The sequence below is a fragment of the Lynx canadensis genome, chromosome Y (assembly GCF_007474595.2).
Source record: "Lynx canadensis isolate LIC74 chromosome Y, mLynCan4.pri.v2, whole genome shotgun sequence".
Taxonomy (NCBI): Eukaryota; Metazoa; Chordata; class Mammalia; order Carnivora; family Felidae; genus Lynx; species Lynx canadensis.
In genome coordinates, this window is record NC_050200.1 from 899,885 (window position 1) to 923,516 (window position 23,632).

The 23,632-nt window shown below is 40.1% G+C and overlaps 1 protein-coding gene and 1 pseudogene across 6 annotated transcripts in view; one reads left to right on the top strand and one right to left on the bottom strand.

The window, feature by feature from the left end:
• The window catches only part of LOC115508048 (oral-facial-digital syndrome 1 protein-like), a 36,888-nt gene extending 25,529 nt beyond the window's left edge, over window positions 1-11,359 (top strand). For 5 of the 6 annotated variants that reach the window (XM_032592297.2, XM_032592298.1, XM_032592301.1 and 2 more), the window contains 6 exons: window positions 651-724; window positions 2,247-2,338; window positions 3,564-3,753; window positions 4,918-5,048; window positions 5,599-5,710; window positions 6,260-8,143. In XM_032592297.2, coding sequence (XP_032448188.1) covers window positions 651-724; window positions 2,247-2,338; window positions 3,564-3,753; window positions 4,918-5,048; window positions 5,599-5,710; window positions 6,260-7,029 — 1,369 coding nt within the window. In that variant the 3' untranslated portion in view covers window positions 7,030-8,143. Of the gene's footprint in view, window positions 1-650; window positions 725-2,246; window positions 2,339-3,563; window positions 3,754-4,917; window positions 5,049-5,598; window positions 5,711-6,259; window positions 8,144-10,933 lie in introns of those variants that run through there. The other variant, XM_032592299.2, reaches the window with a different exon arrangement.
• LOC115508046 overlaps window positions 1-23,632 on the bottom strand; it is a 150,046-nt pseudogene that overhangs the window by 51,919 nt on the left and 74,495 nt on the right.

The following is a 23,632-nucleotide window of genomic DNA, read 5'->3' on the forward strand; positions in this document are numbered from 1 at the left end:
GTTCTTCTGTTAGGGACGGGAGACAGGACAGGTGAATTACAGGACTGGAGAGGTGAATAACCAACTGACTCAGTTGTCATTTGGGATTTAGAGTCTGTCATGCACACTGGAAATTTAACTTCATTTAGTTCCTTGTGTCGGTTGAGACCAACAGGGAAGTAATTGTCCTTGGTTCCCTCACAAGAACAGGACCCTTCATTTTGTGTGATTGCATTTGAGAATTGAATTTACACGGTCATAGCAGAGTTCTCTGGACCTTTCACGTTCAGAATTCAGATCCCTGGCTCTCGTCTTGAGAGAGCCTGAGGTTTGCACGTGGTCACTCTCAGTGCCCTTTGGTGCCCTGGTCCCATAGATAAGCTCGGGTATTGATAGTAGTCCATCCAGGAGAGTGACAAGCTCATTTTAGTTTTTCTTTTTTTTTTAATGTTTATTTTTGAGAGAGAGAGAGAGAGTCAGTGTGATAGGGGAGGAGCAGAGTGAGAGGGAGACACACATTCCAAAGCAGGCTTCAGGCTCTGAGCTGTCAGCACAGAGCCCAATGGAGGGCTTGAACTCACAAATCATGAGATCATGACCCGAGCTGAAGTTGGACGCTTAACCCACTAAGCCACCCAGGCGCCCCTCATTTTAGTTTTTCTGACTTGCAGATATCAACTTGAACTCAAGGACGACTATATTGCTAGAACTAACAGGCTGATAGAAGATGAAAGGAAGAATAAAGGTGACTCTTGGGGCAAGCTGTATTTTTCCACACTAACATAGGCTGTTAACTTCCTAGTGTCTATTCTGTATTCTCAAGAAGCCATTGCTTACACTTCGCGTTACTGCAAAAAGGACATGATTTTTGTTAATTTTACAAAATAAAAAAATACTGTTTTTTACTACATTTTTGTGAACTAAGGTTAGTGATTTATCAGCAGGGTTTTATCCAACTTTATTTCTGTGTATTTTGATAGATGTGATTATCAGCAAGGTGCCAGCGACTTTTTGCTATCTGGTAAATACTACTCTTAACCATAAGACACTTCATTTTTTACTTCAGGAAAATTTTAACTTCTGTGTCGCTGTGATACAGTTTCTTACTTCTTTTACTTCTGATGTATTTTTATGATTCATGATATTTTCACTTGACATATAATCTTTTTTTTTAAGTTTATTTTTTTTTATTTTGAGAAAGAGATGGTCAGAGAAAATCCCAAATAAGCTCTGCCCCATCAGTGCTGAGCAAGTGTGGGGATTGAACTCACAGAACTGTGAGATCATGGCCAGACCCGAAACCAAGAGTCAGATGCTTAACCAACTTACTGGCCCAGGCACCCCTACTTAACATATAATCTCTTAAACTCTTGTATACATCAGCTTGAGAGTAGGAAAGTTGAATAATTTTTCAGTCTTTGAGATATTTGACATCTTAATATATTTCTAGGACTTTGTCGATGACAAGAAGAGAGCTTTTAGTGACAATTTCAAGTGGACTCTTGGGAGTGAACCAGGGCTAGGCACATGATGCTGACAGGCCAGGTCACCCAGTGTATGTCTGCTCCTCCACAGTTAATTTGTGGAGGCTGATACTTAGGTATCCGTGCCATCACCTATTTGGCACATTAGGGTTTTGATGATACATGTTCATAGACTGTGTTAGATGAAGTGAAAATGACAAAATAGTAAGTACAAAATCACAATGGACAAATCTGTCTTTTTTTTTTTTTTTTAATTTTTTTTTTCAATGTTTATTTATTTTTGGGACAGAGAGAGACAGAGCATGAACGGGGGAGGGGCAGAGAGAGAGGGAAACACAGAATCGGAAGCAGGCTCCAGGCTCTGAGCCATCAGCCCAGAGCCTGACGCGGGGCTCGAACTCGCGGAGCGCGAGATCGTGACCTGGCTGAAGTCGGACACTTAACCGACTGCGCCACCCAGGCGCCCCTGGACAAATCTGTCTTTAAGGAAATTCCGACCTGTTGGCATGTGGGCCCTGTGCTCAGAGCCGATGGTATAAGTGGTGACTTCTCTGCAGCAGGATGAGGCTTGCTACATATCTGACTGTTACACTAACTTCCTGTTACCTGTTGAGTAACGCAGCTTATTTCCTACTTACTGCTGATTTGTTTTGACCTTGACATCTGCTATTCAGATAATGAAATAATGGTCATAGGTCTGACATACTGGCCACAAATTATTAAATGACTTGTGTATTCACTAGGAAAACCTGATGATGTTAATTGGTTGGCTCTTTCTTTCAGAAAAAGCTATACGTTTGCAAGAGGAGCTGATGGCTATTAATTCAAAAAAGGAAGAACTCAGTCATTGTATAAATCGTGTCAAAGAGCTTGAGGTAATTGTGAAGTCTTTTCTTTTGATTTAGACATTAGACAATATATGAAACTTGAGCTTCAGTCCTGTGTGATTTATCTTAAGTTACCCTCTTGATGTGTTGGGTCTTGTTACCGTGTGACTCAAGGTGATGGCTGCACTTCAGTTCATTTGCTAGTTCTTTGTTTCCATCTTTGTCTCCTGGGGAAGCATAGGAAGAGGATGTCTTTTGGGGCCTAATCCCTGCCTGAATCCTGTGTCTCTCTCTTTCTGCTTGTGTGCCTTTGGGCAAGCACTGTGACCTCAGACTCTTCATGTGTAAACTCTGGGATGTTCCCGCCATTCATGGTCGTGGAGGGATTTGGGGGAGCCGAGTTTTGCATGTCGTATGCGGCTTGTACGCACTAGCTTCTACCTCAGCCTCTTCTCCCTTGCCATCAAGGGCAGAAAAAATTCCTGTCAGGAAGTCAGGATCTCCCAGTTTAAAACCTGATGAGATGCACTTTTCAAATGCCATTGTTACTTGACTTGTATTAAGTTGTGTGTTTACGGGGCACCTGGCGTTTAAGTGTCCAACTTAGGCTCAGGTCATGATCTCACAGTTTGTGGGTTCAAGTCCTGTGCTGGACTCTGTGCAGACAGCTTGGAGCCTGGAGCCTGATTTGGATTCTGTGTCTCCCTCTCTCTGCCTCTCTCTTAAATAAAAAAGCAAACAAACATTACAAAAACTTGTGTGCTATCTGAAGGACAGAGCCGGAACTTTAGGTACTTAAATTTTATGCACAGAACATATTTTTGTAGCATTTTACATACAGAACATATTTTGTAAGGAGTTACTTACTAGAGAGTTCTGTAGGCTTCTCACACTTGAGCTATATTTTTACTAAGAAGAGGAAAGCACCACAGTGCATTAGTGAAATATCACCCTTTTGTATTTAAGAAATGTATTGCTGTAATCTGGGGTTGCCTTTTTGGGCCCTTAGTTTCATCTGGAAAATGGGGATCTTCAGATTCCCCAAGCTAGTGCTTGGTAGGACCAGGTCTTCCACAGGTGCAGTTGGATGAGCTTCCTCCTGCCCCAGCTCTTGGGCAAAAGAATTGTTGGAGTTCGGGTCTTGTTGCAGAGAAAGACTTCAGTCAGATGACCTTCATTAAATTGTGGCACTCAGTGTTCAGGCAGCCTGGCAATTTTCACTTAGAAGTGTGAAGTCACCATTCACATACAGGTGTTTCTGTTTCGATTCCAGCTTGAGTTAGAGTCGGTCAGAACCCAGTCTTTGGCAATAAGCAAACAAAACCACCTGCTGAATGAAAAGGTGAAAGAAATGAGTGACTATTCGCTACTGAAACAAGGAAAACTGGAGCTTCAGGCGCAAAATAAATTACTTAAACAACAGCTGGGAGAGACCAGAAATGAGAACTTGCGCCTTCTAAACCGTAAGTCTTGTTTTGTCTGGATTGGCATGCCTTTGTGATTGACACTGGCTCAGTATTCTGAAACTTCGCTGCCCTGTAAGGAAGGCTTCAATTGAGAAGATTTTCTAAAATTTCGTGGATTGAAGGTACATTCTTTTCACTTGCTGCCGCAAAATTGCGTCACTAACAAGTTTTCAACTGTATAAATATGCCTCTCTGGGTGGCCCTTGGCTCTTCTTCCCTCTGAATGCTGGTTGGGTTTGGCCAGTGGGGACACACTCCCGTGCTTGGAGGGAGAGAAAAGAGTGAGGTCGAAGTGGCTGTGATCCCTTCTGCATCTCCTCCCGTTCAGTAGCCCAGGCAGGCAGGAGCCCAGGCCTTGGCTTCTCAGGGCTCTGTACCTGCTCCCGGTCTCCGGGTCTGGGAATTCCTCCCCTCCTGACCCTCCAGGCCCTAGGAGCGTTGACAACAGGGCCCCGGTAGCCCGGGGAACTACACTGTCCTTCGTGGCTACCCGATGTGAGTCCCTTTATTGAAGGATCTTCTGGTGACCCGAACTGGGGATACCATCTGCTTTCTGCCTGGACCCTAAGTGCCACTGACAGATGCCCAGGTCGGACTGGACGTCAGAGCAGTCATTGGCAGGTTCTGACAGGTTCCTCCTGTGCCTTCTGTGCGTACTAGGGCAGATTGGTGGGCTTTCATGTTAATTTCTGGATTTGAAAGAATTCTTTTACTGGGAGTACAATCCCGGAGAGTTGTAAAGTGTGCAGTCACGTGCATTAAATTCTCTTGGGGCGTCTGGGTGGCTCAGTCGGTTAAGTGACTAACTCTTGATTTCGGCTTAGGTCATGATCTTGCAGTTCATGAGTTGGAGGCCCTGCACCGGGCTCCGCACTGACAGTGCGGAGCCTATTGGGGATTCTTTCTTTCTCCCTGTCTCTGTCCCTCAGTGCTTGCGTGCGTACGCGTGCTCGGCCTCTCTCTCAAAATAAGTAAACTTAAATAAGCTTTTTTTAAAGTAATTCTTTGGTTGGGAAGTTGGGGAGTCAAGATGGCGCTTAGTCTCCTTACTTACTATCATGTACAAAGGGAAGAACAACGTAAAGCCTCTTGAGCTGCTTTTGTTAGGTGAAACCAGAAAATGTGAGGCTGGTGACGAGCAGGCTTTTTTTACCTTCACAGACCTGGCTCAGCCTTCTCCAGAGCTGGTGGCTTTTCAGAAAGAACTAAAGAAAGCAGAGAACGCTATCGTGTGTGAGCATAAGGAGTTCGAGATCCACAGGCAGAACCTGCAGAAGCAGCTGCAAAGTGAAGTGAGTACTGCCTGGCTCACCCAGGCATCTGGGCGGGCCGCTCTGTGGGCCTGGGGACTCGGTGTGCGCCACACCGGCACCAGTCAGCCGGTGGCATCAGAAATGAGCCCCCAGTCTGCTGATTACTCCCCCAGTGTTCTTTGTCCTTGGAGAAAACTCTCAAGCTGTTGTGTGTCCTTAGGTTCCCCATAGTAATAAAACCGAGAGGAAAGTAAACCCCCCTAAACACGCGGTTTTCCAATCCCTGTTGGTGCTCCCTGGTAAAAGTAGCTGATTCCCCCCCTGTGATGCAACAGTATCGATGCTGTTTCTGACGTCTGCCTCTTGTGCTGGAGTAGCTGTTGTTCGCGAGGAGTGAAAAAGGAGCTGTGGAACTTGCTAGTGGGTTCTGTTGTTGTTTCATCTGGACCCCGGGGGTGATGGGTGTCTGGCTGCCAAGAATTGGCCAAATCGACAAAGAAAATCAGCCTGATGAGAGAATTGTGCCTTTGGAAGTATGCTGTGTGATTGGTTTTACATTGATTTCTTTTCCTTGTCTAAATCTTGGCAGATTGAACGTTCTGCGCAGCTGAAGGCCCAGATCCTCGATTACGAAGATTCCGTAAAGAGGTTAACGAGACAGGTGGCCGATTTGAAATTGCAACTGACACAAACCCAGGCGGGTTAGACACCTCTTTAACTTGTGTGTGGGTGGGTATGTGGGTGCACACGTGGGAGAGAGAATGTGAGCAGCTTCTGATGCTTGTGAACACGTAATGATGATGATTCAGTGAAGGAGTGTACTTCTCACAGTAGGGAAAAGCTATAGAAATGTGTCACCTTAGAAGTGAAACTCTTGTCTTGGGGCACCGGGTGGCTTAGTCAGTTAAGCGTCCGACTTCAGCTCAGGTCATGACCTTGCGGTTGTGGGATTGAGCCCCATGTCAGGCTCTGTGCCGACAGCTCAGCCTGGAGCCTGCTTAGGATTCTGTATCCCCCCCCCTTCTCCGTCCCCCTCCCCCCTCTGCGTGAAGAAAGCAGGCCTGTGAAGCCATAGCTGGTCCATGCACTCCCTTGATAAATGTTGATCATGACTGCAGCTTCAGAAAGTGTTGAATGTGCGAGTTTGTCCTGAATACTTTGATTTTTGCAAAATAATGCTCTTGATCTCTTTTAACTCTATCCTCCACCTTTTCCCATCCTTTCTCACACTGTCGTTTTGTAACCCATAGCCCTAGAGAACGAGGTGTACCGCAACCCAAAGAATTCTCTGCTCGATCGGCCCATCAGCGGATTAATGGGTGGCAACGTGGTGGTACCTCACAACGATGTAAGCGGGGATTTCTTGAAAAATGCTTTCGGACTGGAAAGGCTGACGGCAGGCATGCTTCTGTCAAGGATCGCAAGTGACCCAAGTGCGAGCACCAGGAGTAGTTCCCCCGATTCTGACCTGGAGTTTGTAACCAAGACCAAGACAAGGGTGAAAGAGCTAGAGGAAGAGGCCGAACTTTTGGAGAAAGCTTTCCGAACTTACCATCCAAGAGTTCATCCATGCCCCACGGGAAGGTCTTCAGCAACCACGAGCTCGCCACCCCTGCACGCGACAGGAACACCCAAAAAGGCCACTTCCAGTTCCCCTGGAAGACCTACTTCCGTAGAGGACGCGGCTGTCCCTGAGCAGCCTCTGGCAGGCACACTCGAGGAGGACAGGAGCAGCGCTTCGGCTTCTGAGGCGCGGCCGCACAAGGGCACGCCCTCCAGACGCCTCTCCTCCACTCCCCTGCCAAAGGCCGAAAGCAGCCTCCTTGCTAAAGCGTATCTGGAAGGTGAGCTGCCAAGAGGGTTGTGGGGTGCTCTGCATTTGGAAGCTTCTGGTGCTCAGAGGGCCTCTGAGCTGAGGGAGAGTGCTGTCCAGGACGGCAGGAAGGAGCCAACAACCACAAGCTTTGCACTGGGTGAGCAGAAGCCACCCTCTGGGTCACTTACAGCCCCACTTGTCTGACCTCGTGCCCTGCTCTGTGTGACCTCATGCCCTGTTCTATGTGATCTCAAGCCCCCCTGAGTGTGCCCATGTGACCAACTCTGGGTGATCTTGGTTCCTGTTCCAGGTGATCTCTAACCCCATTCCATCTGAGCTGGTACCCCTCTCTAAGTGACCTCAAGTCTGCTCTGGGTGCATTCAAGCTCTGTTGTTGGTGACCTCAAGCCCCACTCTAGTTCAGTATATCCCCACTTTGGGTGAGCTGGTGTTGAGCTCTGGATGACATAGTACCCATCTCTAGGTGAGTTGGAGCCCTGCTCCAGTTGAGTTCTAGCCCTGCTCCCTGTGACTTCAATTCCCACTCTGAGTGACTTCATGCCCCGTTCCAGGTGACCTTGAACCCTGTTTCTGGTTATTTCGTGCTTCACTCAGGGTAAGCTTGAGTCCTGTGACTAGATGAACTTGAGCCCTGCTTCACTTGAGCTAGAGCCCTGCTCAGGTGAGCATGTGTACCACTCTTGGTGAGAATGAGAGTGGCATCAGTGGGCATGAGCGTTGCCTCAGATGAGCTGGAACCCCCTTCTTTTTGAGCTTGTGCCCTGCTCCTGGTGAGCACTAGTCCTGCTCTGGGTGAGCTTGAACCCAGCTTTGGGTGAGCATGTGCCTGGCTCTGGTTGAGCTGGAGCCCCTCTCCTCACCTTGAGCCTTGCTCCAGGTGACCTCATGCTCTGCTTCTAGTGAGCTCATGCCCCACTCTGGGTGACATCAAGCCCTGCCCTTATGAGCATGAGCTCTGTTCCAGGTGATCCTCCTCTTTCTGCCCCTTGCTTACTTGTGTCCTCTCTCTCTCTCTGAAATAAAATAAAATGAAATCTGTTTTGTACTGTCTTAAAATATACCTGTTTACATTTTTTAATTTAAATTTTTGTTATTTCTAATTTAAATTTATTATATTCAGCTGTTGTAATCTGTAAATGTTGATATTTTAACAAATGTACTGAATTTCTGTTAACATAATGTGGGTAGTTTATGTCAATATTCTATTTGTGTTTGAAAAAACAATGCATATAATCTGATTACAAGTTGTTGGGTTGCACATAATGCCCATGATATAAATAATTTATTTTCTTATTGATAGTTGTCTAGTGGGTTTCTTTATTACTGAGAGATATATGTTATAATCTATCATTCTATCATCTTGGTTTGTTCTTTTCACCTTGAAGTTGTCAGTTTTGCTATATAGTTTTTGAGGTGGGCTAATGTCTATGAGGTGGTATGTAGGGTCTGGCACTGAGAGCTGGCTTTGTGGCTAATCATTGTACTATACAATCTGAGTCTGGTGAGCATCTTCATGGTGGGCCACATGTCATTTCTTTCAAGAGCCTTTTGAACAGTAAGAAAAGTCCCCACAATGTGGAGTACATCCTTATAATTTGAGAGGTCTTCTCATAAAAATAATTTTCTGGATGTGGGTTTACTGTGGCTTCCTTAGAATTGGAAATGAATCTAGATCATTGGGCTTGCTATGTTTCAAGAAGTGATAGACCCATTGTGCCATCCTAATCTGATTGGGAAGGAGACAGACTTCACCTAGTGTCTTACATTGGCTTTGAGCCTTTGCCCAAAGGCTTTAGTAATAATTGGTTGGGCTCAGTGCCAAGCCATAAAAATTCATATAAAGAGGGGAAATAATTCTACCTGTATATTTTCAGTGCTTGCACCTTTGGGTTTGAATTATTCCTTGTCACCAGAAGCCTCAATTACGGCATTGGTAATTGCTTTCATTCTGATTGACTTACTGGTGTGGGTGCTGGGGAGGTTTATTTTAGGTGGTATGTTGAAGTCACCAGTGTATGTCAAGAATTTGTCCCTTAGGCTCTATGGGAGTATTTTATTTTATTTTATTTTATTTTATTTTATTTTATTTTATTTTATTTTATTTTATTTTATTTTATTTTATTTTATTTCATTTTATTTTATTTCATTTTAATTATTTTATTTTTAGTTTTTTAATATTTTTTATTTTTATTTTTTATTTTTTTATTTTTATTTTTTTCAATATATGAAGTTTATTGTCATATTGGTTTCCATACAACACCCAGTGCTCATCCCAAAAGGTGCCCTTCTCAATACCCATCACCCACCCTCCCCTCTCTCCCATCCCCCATCAACCCTCAGTTTGTTCTCAGTTTTTAAGAGTCTCTTACGCTTTGGCTCTCTTCCACTCTAACCTCTTTTTTTTTTCCTTCCCCTCCCCCATGGGTTTCTGTTAAGTTTCTCAGGATCCACAAAAGAGTGAAACCATATGTTATCTGTCTTTCTCTGTATAGCTTATTTCACTTAGCGTAACACTTTCCAGTTCCATCCACGTAGCTACAAAGGGCCATATTTCATTCTTTCTCATTGCCACGTAGTACTCCATTGTGTATATAAACCACAATTTCTTTATCCATTCATCAGTTGATGGACATTTAGGCTCTTTCCATAATTTGGCTATTGTTTAGAGTGCTGGTATAAACACTGGGGTACAAGTGCCCCTATGCATCAGCACTCCTGTATCCCTTAGGTAAATTCCTAGCAATGCTATTGCTGGGTCGTAGGGTAGGTCTATTTTTAATTTTTTGTGGAACCTCCACACTGTTTTCCAGAGCGGCTGCACCAGTTTGCATTCCCACCGACAGTGCAAGAGGGTTCCCGTTTCTCCACATCTTCTCCAGCATCTGTAGTGTCCTGATTTGTTCATTTTAGCCACTCTGACCAGCGGGAGGTGATATCTGAGTGTGGTTTTGATTTGTATTTCCCTGATGAGGAGTTATGTTGAGCATCTTTTCATGTGCCTGTTGGCCATCCAGATGTCTTCTTTAGAAAAGTGTCTATGCATGTTTTCTGCCCGTTTCTTCACTGGATTATTTGTTTTTTGGGTGTGGAGTTTGGTGAGTTCTTTATAGATTTTGGATATTAGCCATTTGTCCGATATGTCATTTGCAAATATCTTTTTCCATTCTGTTGGTTGCATTTAGTTTTGTTGGTTGTTTCCTTTGCTGTGCAGAAGCTTTTTATCTTCATAAGGTCCCAGGAGTTCATTTTTGCTTTTAATTCTCTTGCCTTTGGGGATGTGTCAAGTAAGAAATTGCTACGGCTGAGGTCAGGTCTTTTCCTGTTTTCTCCTCTAGGGCTTTGATGGTTTCCTGTCTCACATTCAGGTCCTTTATCCATTTTGAGTTTATTTTTGTGAATGGTGTGAGAAAGTGGTCTAGTTTCAACCTTTTGCATGTTGCTGTCCAGTTCTCCCAGCACCATTTGTTAAAGAGACTGTCTTTTTTCCATTGGATATTCTTTCCTGCTTTGTCAAAGATTAGTTGGCCATACGTTTGTGGGTCTATTTCTGGGGCTTCTATTCTATTCCATTGGTCTATGTGTCTGTTTTTGTGCCATCTATGGGAGTATTTTAAAGTGTTATACATTTTGAGGTCTGGAAATATAGGCTAGGTGCCTCATTTGTGGGTGTTGAATAATAGCTTGGAGCCAGTATTAAATTATCTTAGCCATTATCTTAGCCTTGTGTTGTACAAAGTTTTAAAATATATTTTGAAAATAAGGAGTAAAGTTTCAAGTTTTCAGTTTCTAATTCTCTGTTATCCCCCAGGGATTTGACTTTATTTATTGTCACTGGAAGATCTTCAGTGGACTTCCCCGGTGACTAAATGGAACTTGCAGGATGTATAGGCAGATGCTTCCCTATCCAAAATGTCCTTATCAAGTAAGAGTGGGTTCAGTGTCCATTAGCCCAGTGGTTATAGGATGTTTGGGGCTGGCGCCAAGATCCTGCAAGCATAGAACAAGCACTTTGCATGTTGGCTTACCAGAGCATGAAGCAACAGGTGTTTTGCATTTAATGATGAACTTGCTAATTTTCATTTTCTAGGTGTCTTAGGTGGTGAAGGCACCAGGTTCTAGGACCATCTGTATTGAGCCATTAGATCTTGTGCCACCAGGAGCCAAGGTTAAGACCCATACTGTCTTACCGTGGGGTTGATGTGGAACAACACTGAGGTGTGCAGCAACAGAGAAAATGTGGCCATGTCTGTATTTGCCTTTGAGAGGGGCCATACCTTCCTAAGTGAGAGAGACTGTATCATATTGGTTATAAGTCAGAGTCCTGATCAGAGATGAGTCTCCCTCTCCTTCTAAGGGCACTGCCTGTCACTTTAATCCAGTACAACACCCTTGGGCAGGGGTTTGCCACTGGTATGAATTGGTCATTAGCTAATGTGATTGCACTTTGCAAAAATCTTAGCCAGTTTTCCTAACAGTAGGTTACTGGGTCTGCCTAGAGTCAGGAAGCCCAACCAAAGTCTAATTTCTTTTTTTTTTTTTTTTATTTTTTTTTTTATTTTTTTGGGACAGAGAGAGACAGAGCATGAACGGGGGAGGGACAGAGAGAGAGGGAGACACAGAATCGGAAACAGGCTCCAGGCTCTGAGCCATCAGCCCAGAGCCTGACGCGGGGCTCGAACTCACGGACCGCGAGATCGTGACCTGGCTGAAGTCGGACGCTTAACCGACTGCGCCACCCAGGCGCCCCTCAAAGTCTAATTTCTGTTGGGAGAGTTTACCCTATCCTCAATGAGACATTAATAAATGGAAAGTACATCCTAGCATGTTAAACCTACTCCAGTGAGCAAAACTTCATGATTTAGGAGAATTCTGATTACTTTTTTCAGGGCTTGCATTTTTTAATGGGAAGTTGTGGCAGTACTGTGCATAAGTAGTATGCAAAGCAGTGCAACTGAATGCTAGCAGGTGATGGATCCATTCCAGATAGAATTACCCATGTGGAAAAGCCCATCAGTAGGCATTTGCAGCTGTCATTCCCTATGGTCATTCCATACTAGTCACAGGTCTACCTTGCCACATGTTCTTCAGACTTACTGGCTATAGATCTGAAGTTCCAATGATCCTCTTAAGTTCAGTGGATTTGCTAGAATGTTTCATAGAACACAGAGACACATTTTACTTACTAGATTACCAGTTTATTATAAACTGATGTATTTTAGGAACAGCCAGATGGAAGAGATGCATAGGGCAAGGTTTATGGGAAGGGGTATGGAACTTCCCATGCTATCTCTGCAAACACTACATCTGCATGAGCTTACCAACCTAAATGCTGTCCAAACCCCATCCTTTGTGGGTTTTTTGGAGGCCTCATTACATAGGCATGATTGATTAATCATTGGCCATTGGTTTTTGATTAAACTTCCAGCTGCTCTTCCCTTCATAGAGGTGAGAGTGTGACTTAAATTTCCAACCCTCTAATCACATAGTTGGTTCTCCTGGCAACCAGCTATATCCTCAGGTGATTTCCAAAAGTCACCTCCTTAACATAACCTCAGGTACCCTTGAAATAAGCTTGCCATGAATATCAAGAAATCTTTATTGATCTCGTCACAAGAAATCCCTAAGGTTTTAAGAGTAATTTGATGTTTCAAGAATGTTATCTAATGGGAATAAAATTGTATGTAACCTTTAGTTCTATCTTTTTTTACTTAACCCAATTCCCTGGAGATGCATCCAATTGTTGTATAGATTAAATGATGTGTTCTTTTTTTTATTGCTGAGTTCTAATTCATTGTGGGGATGAATTACATTTTATTTAACCTTTCACCCTCTGAATGATAATTAAGTTGTTTCTAGTTTTGGATTGTCGTGAATAATGCTTGCCAGTTAGAGGTTCTGTGAACAATAAATTTTTATTTCTCTGGGATAAATGCCCAAATAAATTCTTTCCTCCTTTAAGTAGAACAATATTTTGGCCTCCAGTTCTTGTGTTTTATTTTCATTCAGGAATTGAAATGTTACTTTTTTTTTTTTTTCAACGTTTATTTATTTTTTTTGGGACAGAGAGAGACAGAGCATGAACGGGGGAGGGACAGAGAGAGAGAGAGAGGGAGACACAGAATCGGAAACAGGCTCCAGGCTCTGAGCCATCAGCCCAGAGCCTGACGCAGGGCTCGAAGTCACGGACCGCGAGATCGTGACCTGGCTGAAATCGGACGCTTAACCGACTGCGCTACCCGGGCGCCCCTGAAATGTTACTTTAATATTAATATTACTAGTTTCCTTGTGTGTGTAAACATTTCAATTTATTAGGGTAAGTCTCTTTCAAACTTTAGGTTAGTTTTCCTTAGCTGCTGCTCTATTAAGGCTTGTGTTAAAATGATTTGTTGCTGTTTTATTGCTCCCAAGGAATATCTGTTAACTGGTGAATGAGTTCTTCATGGTCTGACTTTCACATTCAAAACTTATGTGATTGAATATTTGAACCATACCAACCTCCTATTGACTGTCACAGTCCCTGGGTCTAAAGTTTTCTCTTGTCCAGCAAAAGAGTGGACACAGGATTAAAATGTGAGAGAGAGCTAATATCTGGGAAAAGACAAGAGCCCCTATTAAGGGTCCTTGCTCCGTTTTTATTAGGATAAGAAGTCTTACAAACTTGGTGATGGACGTACACAAAGAGACGATGAAACTGTGAACATTAATTCATGGGTGTGAGGGAAAGTGGGTCTTGAAGATATGCAGGGTTAGGAGTTTGGGTTAACACAAAACAAAATCCTGGCACCTGGGCATCCAGGTGGAAGGTTGTTTACAGCAAACATGAGGTACCACCTCTGTTTACCTAAACTGGTCTAGGGGAGGAGAAAGAGCGCATAACTTCAGGGTCAGCAAGGCACCTTTCTTTTGCTAATTAGCTCAGCTCTGGGCAACTTCACCCTGCAGCAGTCTATAGCCCTATTTACCTGTTTACCTAATTTGGTCCTTCCTTCCTGTAAAAGCAGCTTTCTGCTATAGTACTAAACTGGGGGGCGTGTGTGCCCTGAACACCTAATCTTGTTTACCTCATATACCTTGTATTGGGGCCTATGTCCCACCCTCTCTATCCTGGGACCATTGCCCTTTCCTCTCAATACTGGGACCTAGGGCCTGCCCTCTCTGTACTTATTTACCTAATCTTGTTTACCCAAACTGGGGTGTGAGCATCCTATGGCTTTGTAGTTCTTTTTGCCTTGTTAACCCATCAGTACAGGCTCAGGGAATTCCTACGCTAATTCCCCACAACTGTGGACATTTGTCTGCTTGGTGTTCCATACCATCACCTTTTTGTTTCCCAGTATTTTATTTTATTTTTTTACATATTATAAACTATTTAGCTTCTTAATCTACTTTCGAATTATTTTTTACCCTAAAATGATCTTATCCTCTCTTATCCTATTTTATGTACTCTTTCAGAGTTCTGCTGAACTCTCCCTACCCATGGACTTTAAGTTAATTTTGCCTAAAATCCACTGACAAGGACAGATATCCTTTGCTCTACCTGTGCCAGTGTTATTTTCTCATTTAGTACTCCTCTTAAAATGTTAGTTTAGCATTACCTGAATAAGTTTTGTTGTCTGTTTCTCCATAAGCCCCATTTGGACATAGGTTTGTGTCGATCTCATTTATTGCTGGATCACCAATTTCTGGGACACAGTATCTCATTTATAAAACCACAATTAAATATCTGTATAACTTTTTGGACAAGAATTGATTAACTTTAAAATGTATGAATGTATATCACTTATTTTGCTTGGCAGAGATACCGATTTTTGGTGAACTGAATTAAGATTGTGAGTTTTTTAAGATTCTAAGTAGATTTTAATAAATCAGAAAAAACTTTTCCACATTTTATTGCCTCTACGTTTAAATATGTTAACAAATTGGCATAGACTCTAAGTCTAAAGTTCTCTTTCGGCCAGTAAAAGAGCAGGATGCAGGATTAAAGCAAGAGATGGCTAATGTCTGGGGAAAGACAAGAGTCCTGAATAAGGGTTCTTGCCCCGTATTTATTAAGATCAGAAGGCTTACAAACATGATGGGCATGTACAAAGAGATAAAGGAACAGTAAACATTAACTTGGGTACATGAAGGAAAAGGGCTTTTTTGAAGATATATTGTGTTTGGGGTTTGAGTCAGTATAAAACAAAATCCTGGTGCCAGGCAGATAGGCAGATGGTTGTTAATGGCAGACAGGAGGTGCCGTGTCTGTTTATCTTTGCCAGCCTAGGGGATGAGACAGATAGGGGGAATAACCTCAGGGATAACAAGTCACCTTTTCTTTTGTTAACCATCTCAACTCTGAGCTGCTTCACCTGCAGCAGAATGGTCCATAGTCCACTGATTTACCTAAGTTGGCCCTATCCTTCTGTTAAAGCAGTTTTTCTGCTATAGAAGTAAATTGGGGTTGCTTCCACCCTGAATATCTAACCTTGTTTACTCCATAAACCTATGTATTGGGTACCTTTGTGCCAGTTTCTATTTGGGTCCTTTGCCCCTCCCTCTCTATTCTGGGGGCTATGCACCCCCCCCCCCTATTTTGTGGTGCCTTTGCACCTCCCTATTCTTAGCGCATTTGCACTTCCCTATTCTTGGAGTACCTTTGCACCCCGCTATTCTTGGGTGCTAATCTTATTTACCCAAACTGAGATGTGAGCATTCTATGGCTTTGTATTTCTTTATGCCTTGTTAACCCATTGGCATAAGCCCAGGGGATCCCTAAGCCTATCTCCCACAACAACTGGTAATCAAGAGAATACTATACTTAAGAGAAATTCTGTTCTATTATAGAAGAGGTTCTATTCACAGTATATGATAGTCAGCAAATATCTATGAATAATCGTGAAAGAAGAATAATACAGAACACTACAAATTCTGTAGACTTACATTAAAATTGACTAAATCTTGCTTTACAAATGTTTCTAATTTAACTGAAAAAGTATTAAAATATAGTTTAAAAAGTTATCAGGGGCGCCTGGGTGGCGCAGTTGGCTAAGCGTCCGACTTCAGCCAGGTCACGATCTCGCGGTCCGGGAGTTCGAGCCCCGCGTCGGGCTCTGGGCTGATGGCTCAGAGCCTGGAGCCTGTTTCCGATTCTGTGTCTCCCTCTCTCTCTGCCCCTCCCCCGTTCATGCTCTGTCTCTCTCTGTCCCAAAAATAAACGTTGAAAAAAAAATTTTTTTTTAATAATAAATAAATAAATAAAATAAAATATAGTTTAAAAAGTTATCAAGATGAACAGTAACAGTAGTTCACTTAGTGACAGTTTATACCACAATATTTTCACTTTCTGTTTATCCTTTGAAGATTTTCTTTCATTATTAAAAACTTTTTTAATGTTTATTTTATTTTTGAGAGACTGAGACAGACATGAGTGAGGGAGAGGGGGAAACACAGAATCTAAAGCAGGCTCCAGACTGCAAGCCATCAACACAGAGACTGACGCAGGGCTTGAACCAACGAACCGCGAGATCATGACCTGAGCCAAGTCAGACGATTAACCAACTGAGCCACCCAGGCACCCCAGAAGATTTTCTTTTATTGTTAAGCACAGAAATGACCTAAATGTAAAGTTTTTCTTTGCTTATTGTCTTAAAATTTAAAGATAATAAATATACTATTGTAGCATATTTTAACCATATGAAGGGCTGTAACAGGTACAAGACTTATTTTAAGTTGGGCTTAATTAGAAATAACATGATAAGTGAATGTAAATAGTTAAATTTATGGAAAATTAAAATATTTTAAAATAAAGTTCTTGAGAGAGTAAAAACTGCAACTTTAGGTAAATTTTCTATTGTAGCTAAGTCTAACAGGATATCACAGTAAGTATTTGGACTTAAAAATTTTTTTTAATGTTATTTTTTTTATTTGGGGGAGAGAGACAGAGACAGAGTGTGAGCAGGAGAGGGGCACAGAGAGGGAGACACAGAATCTGAATCAGGCTCCAGGCACTGAGTTATCAGCATAAAGTCCCATAGGGGGCTCAAACTCATGAACTATGAGATCATGACTTGAGAGGAAGTCAGACACTTAACCTACTGAGCCATCCAGGTGCCCATCTTTTTTTTTGTTTGTTTTTTAATGTTCACTTTCTATGTCAATAACAATTGGGTGAGATCTGAAAAAAAATGTTACAGGACATACCACTATTACTGTGTAGGACATACTACTCTCATAAAGCTCTTATACAGAAGAAACTTGTAAGACTTTGCAGTTTGTTTAATGTATTCCTTTGTTATAAGAATTAAATACTAGAATAACTTAAAAATAATAAACAACTAGATGATGGGTTTTCCTGAATATCTACATATTACAGATTATTGCCAAAACACAAATGCTCATAACTCCGAAAGTAATATTATTAATTTTTTTACCATAATGGTTACCTAATCATTAGTTTTCTTCTATCTCATGAATAGTACTTATGTCAGCCAAAATATAATTTTTGAGTATTAAAATTTTTCTTTCCAACATTTTACAAATATTTTTTGTTGAAGTCTAATTGGAATAAAATTAATAGTAGTTTCAGATGTAAAATTTATATTAGTTTCAAGTGAGTCAACAATTCCATGCATTATTCAGGGTTCACCATGACAAATAAGGCCACTATCTGTCACCATACAATGTTATACAATATTATTGACTGTATTCTTTATGCTGTATTTTTATCCCCAGGACTTAAATTTGGAGGAAGTTTGTACTTACAAATATTATATTTTTTCACCTATGTCCCCTTACGTTCTTCTTTCTGGTAAACACCAGTTTGTTCTCTGTATTCAAAAGTCTATTTGGTTTTTTATTTATTGGGTCATTTGTTATATTTATTAGATTTCATATATAAGTGAAATCATATGGTATTTGTCTTTCTCTGCCTGACTTATTTCCATTAGCATAATATACTTTATGTATCCATGTTGTAACAAATTGCAAGATCTCATTCCTTTTTATGGCTGAGGAATATTCCATTGCACATACACACTCATATTCTTTATCAATTTGTCTTTTGTGTGACATTTAGGTTGCTTCTATATCTTGGCTATTGTAAATAGTGTAGCAACAAACATTGGGGTGCATGTATTGTTTTAAATTAGTGTTTCTGTTTTCTTTATGTAAATACCCAACAGTGAAATTACTGCATTATACGGCATTACGTTTTTAATTGTTTTGAGGAACCTCTGTAACTGTTCTTCCAGAGTGGCTGCACCAGTCTGCATTTCCAACAGTGCAGGAGTGGTCTGTTTTCTCCACCTCCTCACCAGTACCTGTTGTTTTCTTTCTTTTTGATACTAGCCATTCTGACAGATGTGAGGTGGTATCTCATCATGGTTCAACTGCATTTTCCTCACAACTAACAATGTTGAGCAACTTTTTGTTGTTTGAGCACCTATTGGCCATCTGTATCTCTTCTTTAAAAAATATGTATAGGGGCGCCTGGGTGGCTCAGTCGGTGAAGCGTCCGACTTCTGCTCAGGTCATGATCTTACCGTCCGTGAGTTCAAGCCCCGCATCAGGCTCTGTGCTGACTGCTCAGAGCCTGGAGCCTGTTTTGGATTCTGTGTCTCCCTCTCTCTCTGACCCTCCCCCATTCATGCTCTGTCTCTCTCTGTCTCAAAAATAAATAAACATTAAAAAAAATTTTTTTTAAATATGTATTCAGTTCATTTGCCCACTTTTAATTGGAATGTGTGTGGGATTTTTTTCTGGTGTTGAGTTGTGTAAGTTTTTTACATACTTTTGATATTAACCCTTTATCAGATACATCATTTGCTAATATCTCATTCATTATGATGCCTTTTTTTTTTTTTAATGGTTTCTTTTGCAGCACAATTTATTTCTGGCTTTTGTTTCACTTGCTTCAGGGGACATATACATCAATATTTACTAAGGCAAATTATTACTTATGTTTTCTATAGGAGTTTTATGGCTTCAGGTTAAACATTTTATTAATTTGTGTGTGTGTGTGTGTGTGTGTGTGTGTGTGTATGTGTAGTGTAAGAATGTGGCCCAGTTTTATTCCTTCACATGTAGCTATCCATTTTCCCAAACACCATTCATTGAAAAGATTAGCTTTTCCCCATTGTCCATTCTTGACTCCTTTGTCATAAATTAATTGACTATATAATTGTGGGCTTAAAACTGGATAAACTGGTATCCTGTTGCATTAATCTAGGTTTCTATTTTTGTACCCGTTCCACACTGTTTTGATTACTACAACTTTGTAGTAGTATATCTTCAAATCTGGGTTTCTGATACTTTCAGATTTGTTCTTCTGGAGGGCACCTTTTGGGATGAGCACTGAGTGTTGTATGGAAACCAATTTGACAATAAACGTCATATATTGAAAAAAAAAAGATTTGTTCTTCTTTATCAAGATTACTTTGGCTTTTGAAGGTCTCTCTTTTTTTCAAATTTTTCTCATATTTATTTATTGTTGTCAGAGAGCACACAAATGTGCACACAAATGGAAGAAGAGCAGAGAGAAAGAAGAGAGAATTCCAAGCACTGTCAGTGCAGAGCCCAATGTGGAGCTTAAACCAAAACCATGAAATCATGACCTAAGTCAAAACCAAGAGTCAAACGCTTAACTCACTGAGCCACTCAGGTGCCCCTTGAAAGTCTTGTTTTTTTGGTTTTTTTTGTTTGTTTGTTTGGTTTTTTTTTTTTTGGTTTGTTACAGATTTTAAGATTATTTTCATTCTTTGAAAAATCCTAATGGGATTTTAATAGAGATTGTATTAAATTCATACATTGTGTTACATAACATGGACATTGTAACAATGTAAATTTTTCTCATCCATGAATATGGTATATGTTTATACTTGTTTGTGTCGTTTTCAATTTACTTTTCCCCATACACTTTTTTTAATTTAAGTTAAATTTTAAATTAAAAATTTTAATTTAAATTAAAGTTTAAATTCCAGTTAATTAACATATTGTAATATTATTTTCAGGGGTACAATATAGTCATTTCACACTTCTATAAAACCACATCTCATCAGAAGGGCACTCTTAATCCCTGTCACCTATTTGACTCATCTCCTCAACCACTGCCCTGGTAACCATCTTTCTTTCTTTCTTCTTTTTTTTAAAAAAAATTTTTTAACGTTTATTTATTTGTGAGACAGAGAGAGACAGAGCATGAACGGGGGAGGGGCAGAGAGAGAGGGAGACACAGAATCTGAAACAGGCTCCAGGCTCTGAGCTGTCAGCACAGAGCCCGACACAGGGCTTGAACTCACGGACCGTGAGATCATGACCTGAGCTGAAGTCAGACGCTCAACCGACCAAGCCACCCAGGCGTCCCGTAACCATCTTTCTTTTTATCAATGTCTTATAGTTTTCAGAGTACAAGTATTCCAACTCCTCGTCTAAATTTGTTCCTAGGTATTTTGTCCTTTCTCTACCAATTGTAAATGGATTGTTTTCTCTCTTTTTTTTTTTTTTACTTTTATTTATTTATTTGAGAGTAAGAGCATGAGCAGGCAGAGAGAGGGAAAGAGAGGATCTCAAGCCGACTCTGTGCTATCTGCATGGAGCCTGATGTGGGGCTCAAAATCACAGTGAGATCATGACCTGAGCCAAAATCAAGAGTTGCATGCTTAGCCAACTGGGTCACCCAGGCTCCCCTGGGATTGTTTTCTTAATTTCTCTTTGTGCTACCTTGTTAGGGTATAGAAATGCAACAAAATTCAGTATATTAATTTTGTACTGCAACTTTACTGAATTCATTTATCACTTATGTAATAGATTTTTTGGATGTTTCTTTAGGGTTTTCTATGTATATGATATTGTTTTTTCTGTTAATACCAACTTCTTTCTTACAATATGGATGCCTCTTTTTTTTCTTTTTCCATGTGTGATTGTAGTGACCTAGGCCTTCTAGTACTATGTTGAATAACAGAGGTGAGAGTGGACATCCTAGTCTTTTTCCTGATCTTAGAGGAAAAACTGAAAGTTTTTCCCCATTGAGTATGATGTTAGCAGTGGGTTTTTCATATATGGCCTTTATTATTTTGAGGTACATTCCATCTAACCCCACTTTGTTGAGAATTTTCTTCATGAATAGTTGCTGTACTTTGTCAAATGCTTTTTCTGCATCTATTGAGACAATCATGATTTTTGTCCTTATTCTTGTTAATATTATGTATGATAATGATTGATTTGTGAATATTGAATTACTGTTGCATCCCTGGAATACCTGGATCATAATGAATGATTTTTTAAATGTGTTGTATTCAGTGTGCTACTATTTCGTTGAGGTTTTTTTGAATCTATGGTCATTAGATATATTGGCCTGTAGTTCTTTTTTCTTTTTTGTAATGTGTCTGGTTTTGCTATCAAGGTAATGGTGGCCTTATACTGTGAATTTTAAGTGTTCCTTACTCTTCTATTTTTTTGTAATAGTTTCGGAAGACTAGATATTCATTCTTTATGTATTTGGTAGAATTCATCCATGAAACCATCTGGTCCTAGACTTTTGTTTATTGGGAGGTTTTGGGGGTTTTTTCCTCTTTTTTTCTCCCCTTCACAGATTCAATTTCATGACTAGTAATCTGTCCAACTTTTCTGTTACTTCTGGATATACTTGAGGATGTTTTATGTTCTAGGTTGTCCAACTTATTGTCATATCCATTTTTATAATATTCTCAGAATTCTTTATACTTCTATGGTGTCTGTTATGTCATACTTCATTTCTTATTTTATTTATTTGAGTGCTGTCTTTTTTATCTTAAAAAGTCTGGCTAAATGTTTATCAATTTTGTTTATCTTTCAGGGAAGCAGCTCTTTGTTTTGTTGATCATTTTTATTGTTTCTTTAGTCTCTACTTCTGTTCTAACCTTTATAAATTTCTTTATTCTACTAACTTTGCTCTTTGTGAATTTTTTTTCTATACCACTTAGCTTAAGTTTACATTGTTTATTAGAAATTCTTATTTTTTCTTGAAGTAATCCTGAATCACTCGACACTTTCTTCTTAAAACTGTTTTATCTAGTGGCACCTGGGTTACTCAGTCAGTTGAATGAGATCATGATATGAGCTTAAGTCAGATATGCAACCAACTGGTTGAGGCCCACAGGCACCACAAGTGTGAACACATTTCAAAAGCAATAAATTTTTATACCTCCTTGACATTTTATGTGTATGATGTCATACTTTACATTTTTAAATTTTCTCCATCCCTTGGCTTTTGGTAAATATAATTGTTTGCACTACCTTTGTGTTTTAATCTCCATACTGGCTTTATATGTAGTTAATCTACTACTTTAACTATACGTTTGCTTTTACATGTGAAATTCTTTTCTTTCATGATTTTCTTGCTTCAGTTATGAACTTTCCATTACACTCAAAGAATTCCTTTTAACATTTCTTATAATGCTGGTTTCATGGCAATGAATTCTTTTAACACATTTTTTCTGGGAGACTCTTTATCTCACCTTCTATTCTGAATGATAGCCTTGTTGGATAGAGTATTCTTTGCTTTAAGTTTTTTTCTTCCATCACTTTGAATATATCGTGTGTCTCTCTTCTGGCCTGCAAAGTTTCTGCTGCAAAATAAGCTAATAGCCTTAGAACTTTTCTTTGTACATAACTATTTTCTTTGCTGCTTTAACAATTCTCTTTATCATTACTTTGTGTGTTTCTTGGTGTGGACCTCCTTGTGTTCATCTTGTTAGAGGTCCTCTGTGTTCTCTGGACCTTGATGTACATTTTCTTCCCCAAATTAAAGGAGTTTTCAGCTGTCATTTCTTTAAGTAAGTTTTCTGCCCCTTTTTCTCTCTTTCTTCTCTAGGGATCCCTATAATGTAAATTATTATGTGTGGTATCATTGCATTGTCTCTCTATCTCTTTTTTTTCTTTGTGTATACACACACACACACATACACATATATATACATATATATATATATCAAATTTGATATATATATCAAATTGGTTTCCATACAACACCCAGTGCTCATGCCAACAGGTGCCCTCCTCAGTGCACCATCACCCACTTTCCTCTCCCTCCCACCCCCATCAACCCTCAGTTTATTCTCAGTTTTTAGAGTCTCTAATGGTTTGCCTTCTTCCCTCTCTGTAACTTTTTTTTTTCCTTCCCTTCCCCATGGTCTTCTGTTAAGTTTCTCAGGATCCACATAACAGTGAAAACGTATAGTATCTGTCTTTCACTGTGTGACTATTTCACTTAGCATAACACTGTCCAGTTCCAACCATGTTGCTACAAAAGGCCGTATTTCATTCTTTCTCATTGCCAAGTAGTATTACATTGTGTGTGTATGTGTGTATGTGTGTATATATATATATATGTATACATACATACATATGTATATATACATACATATATGTATGTATATGTATGTATACATATATATACATATATGTGTATGTATACATACATACATATATATGTATATATGTATATATACATATGTATATACACATATACATATATACATATATATGTATGTATGTATACATATATATGTATGTATGTATACATATATATATGTATGTATACATATATATGTATGTATGTATACATATATATATGTGTGTATGTATACATATATATATATATTTACCAAAACATGTAAAAAAATATATATATTTACCAAAAGATGAAAATACATATATATGTGTGTGTGTGTGTGTGTGTGTGTGTGTGTGTGTACCCAAAACAACAAAAGGTTAGAAAGGACCAGAGAACACCACCAGAAACTCCAACTCTACAAGCATCATAATGGGA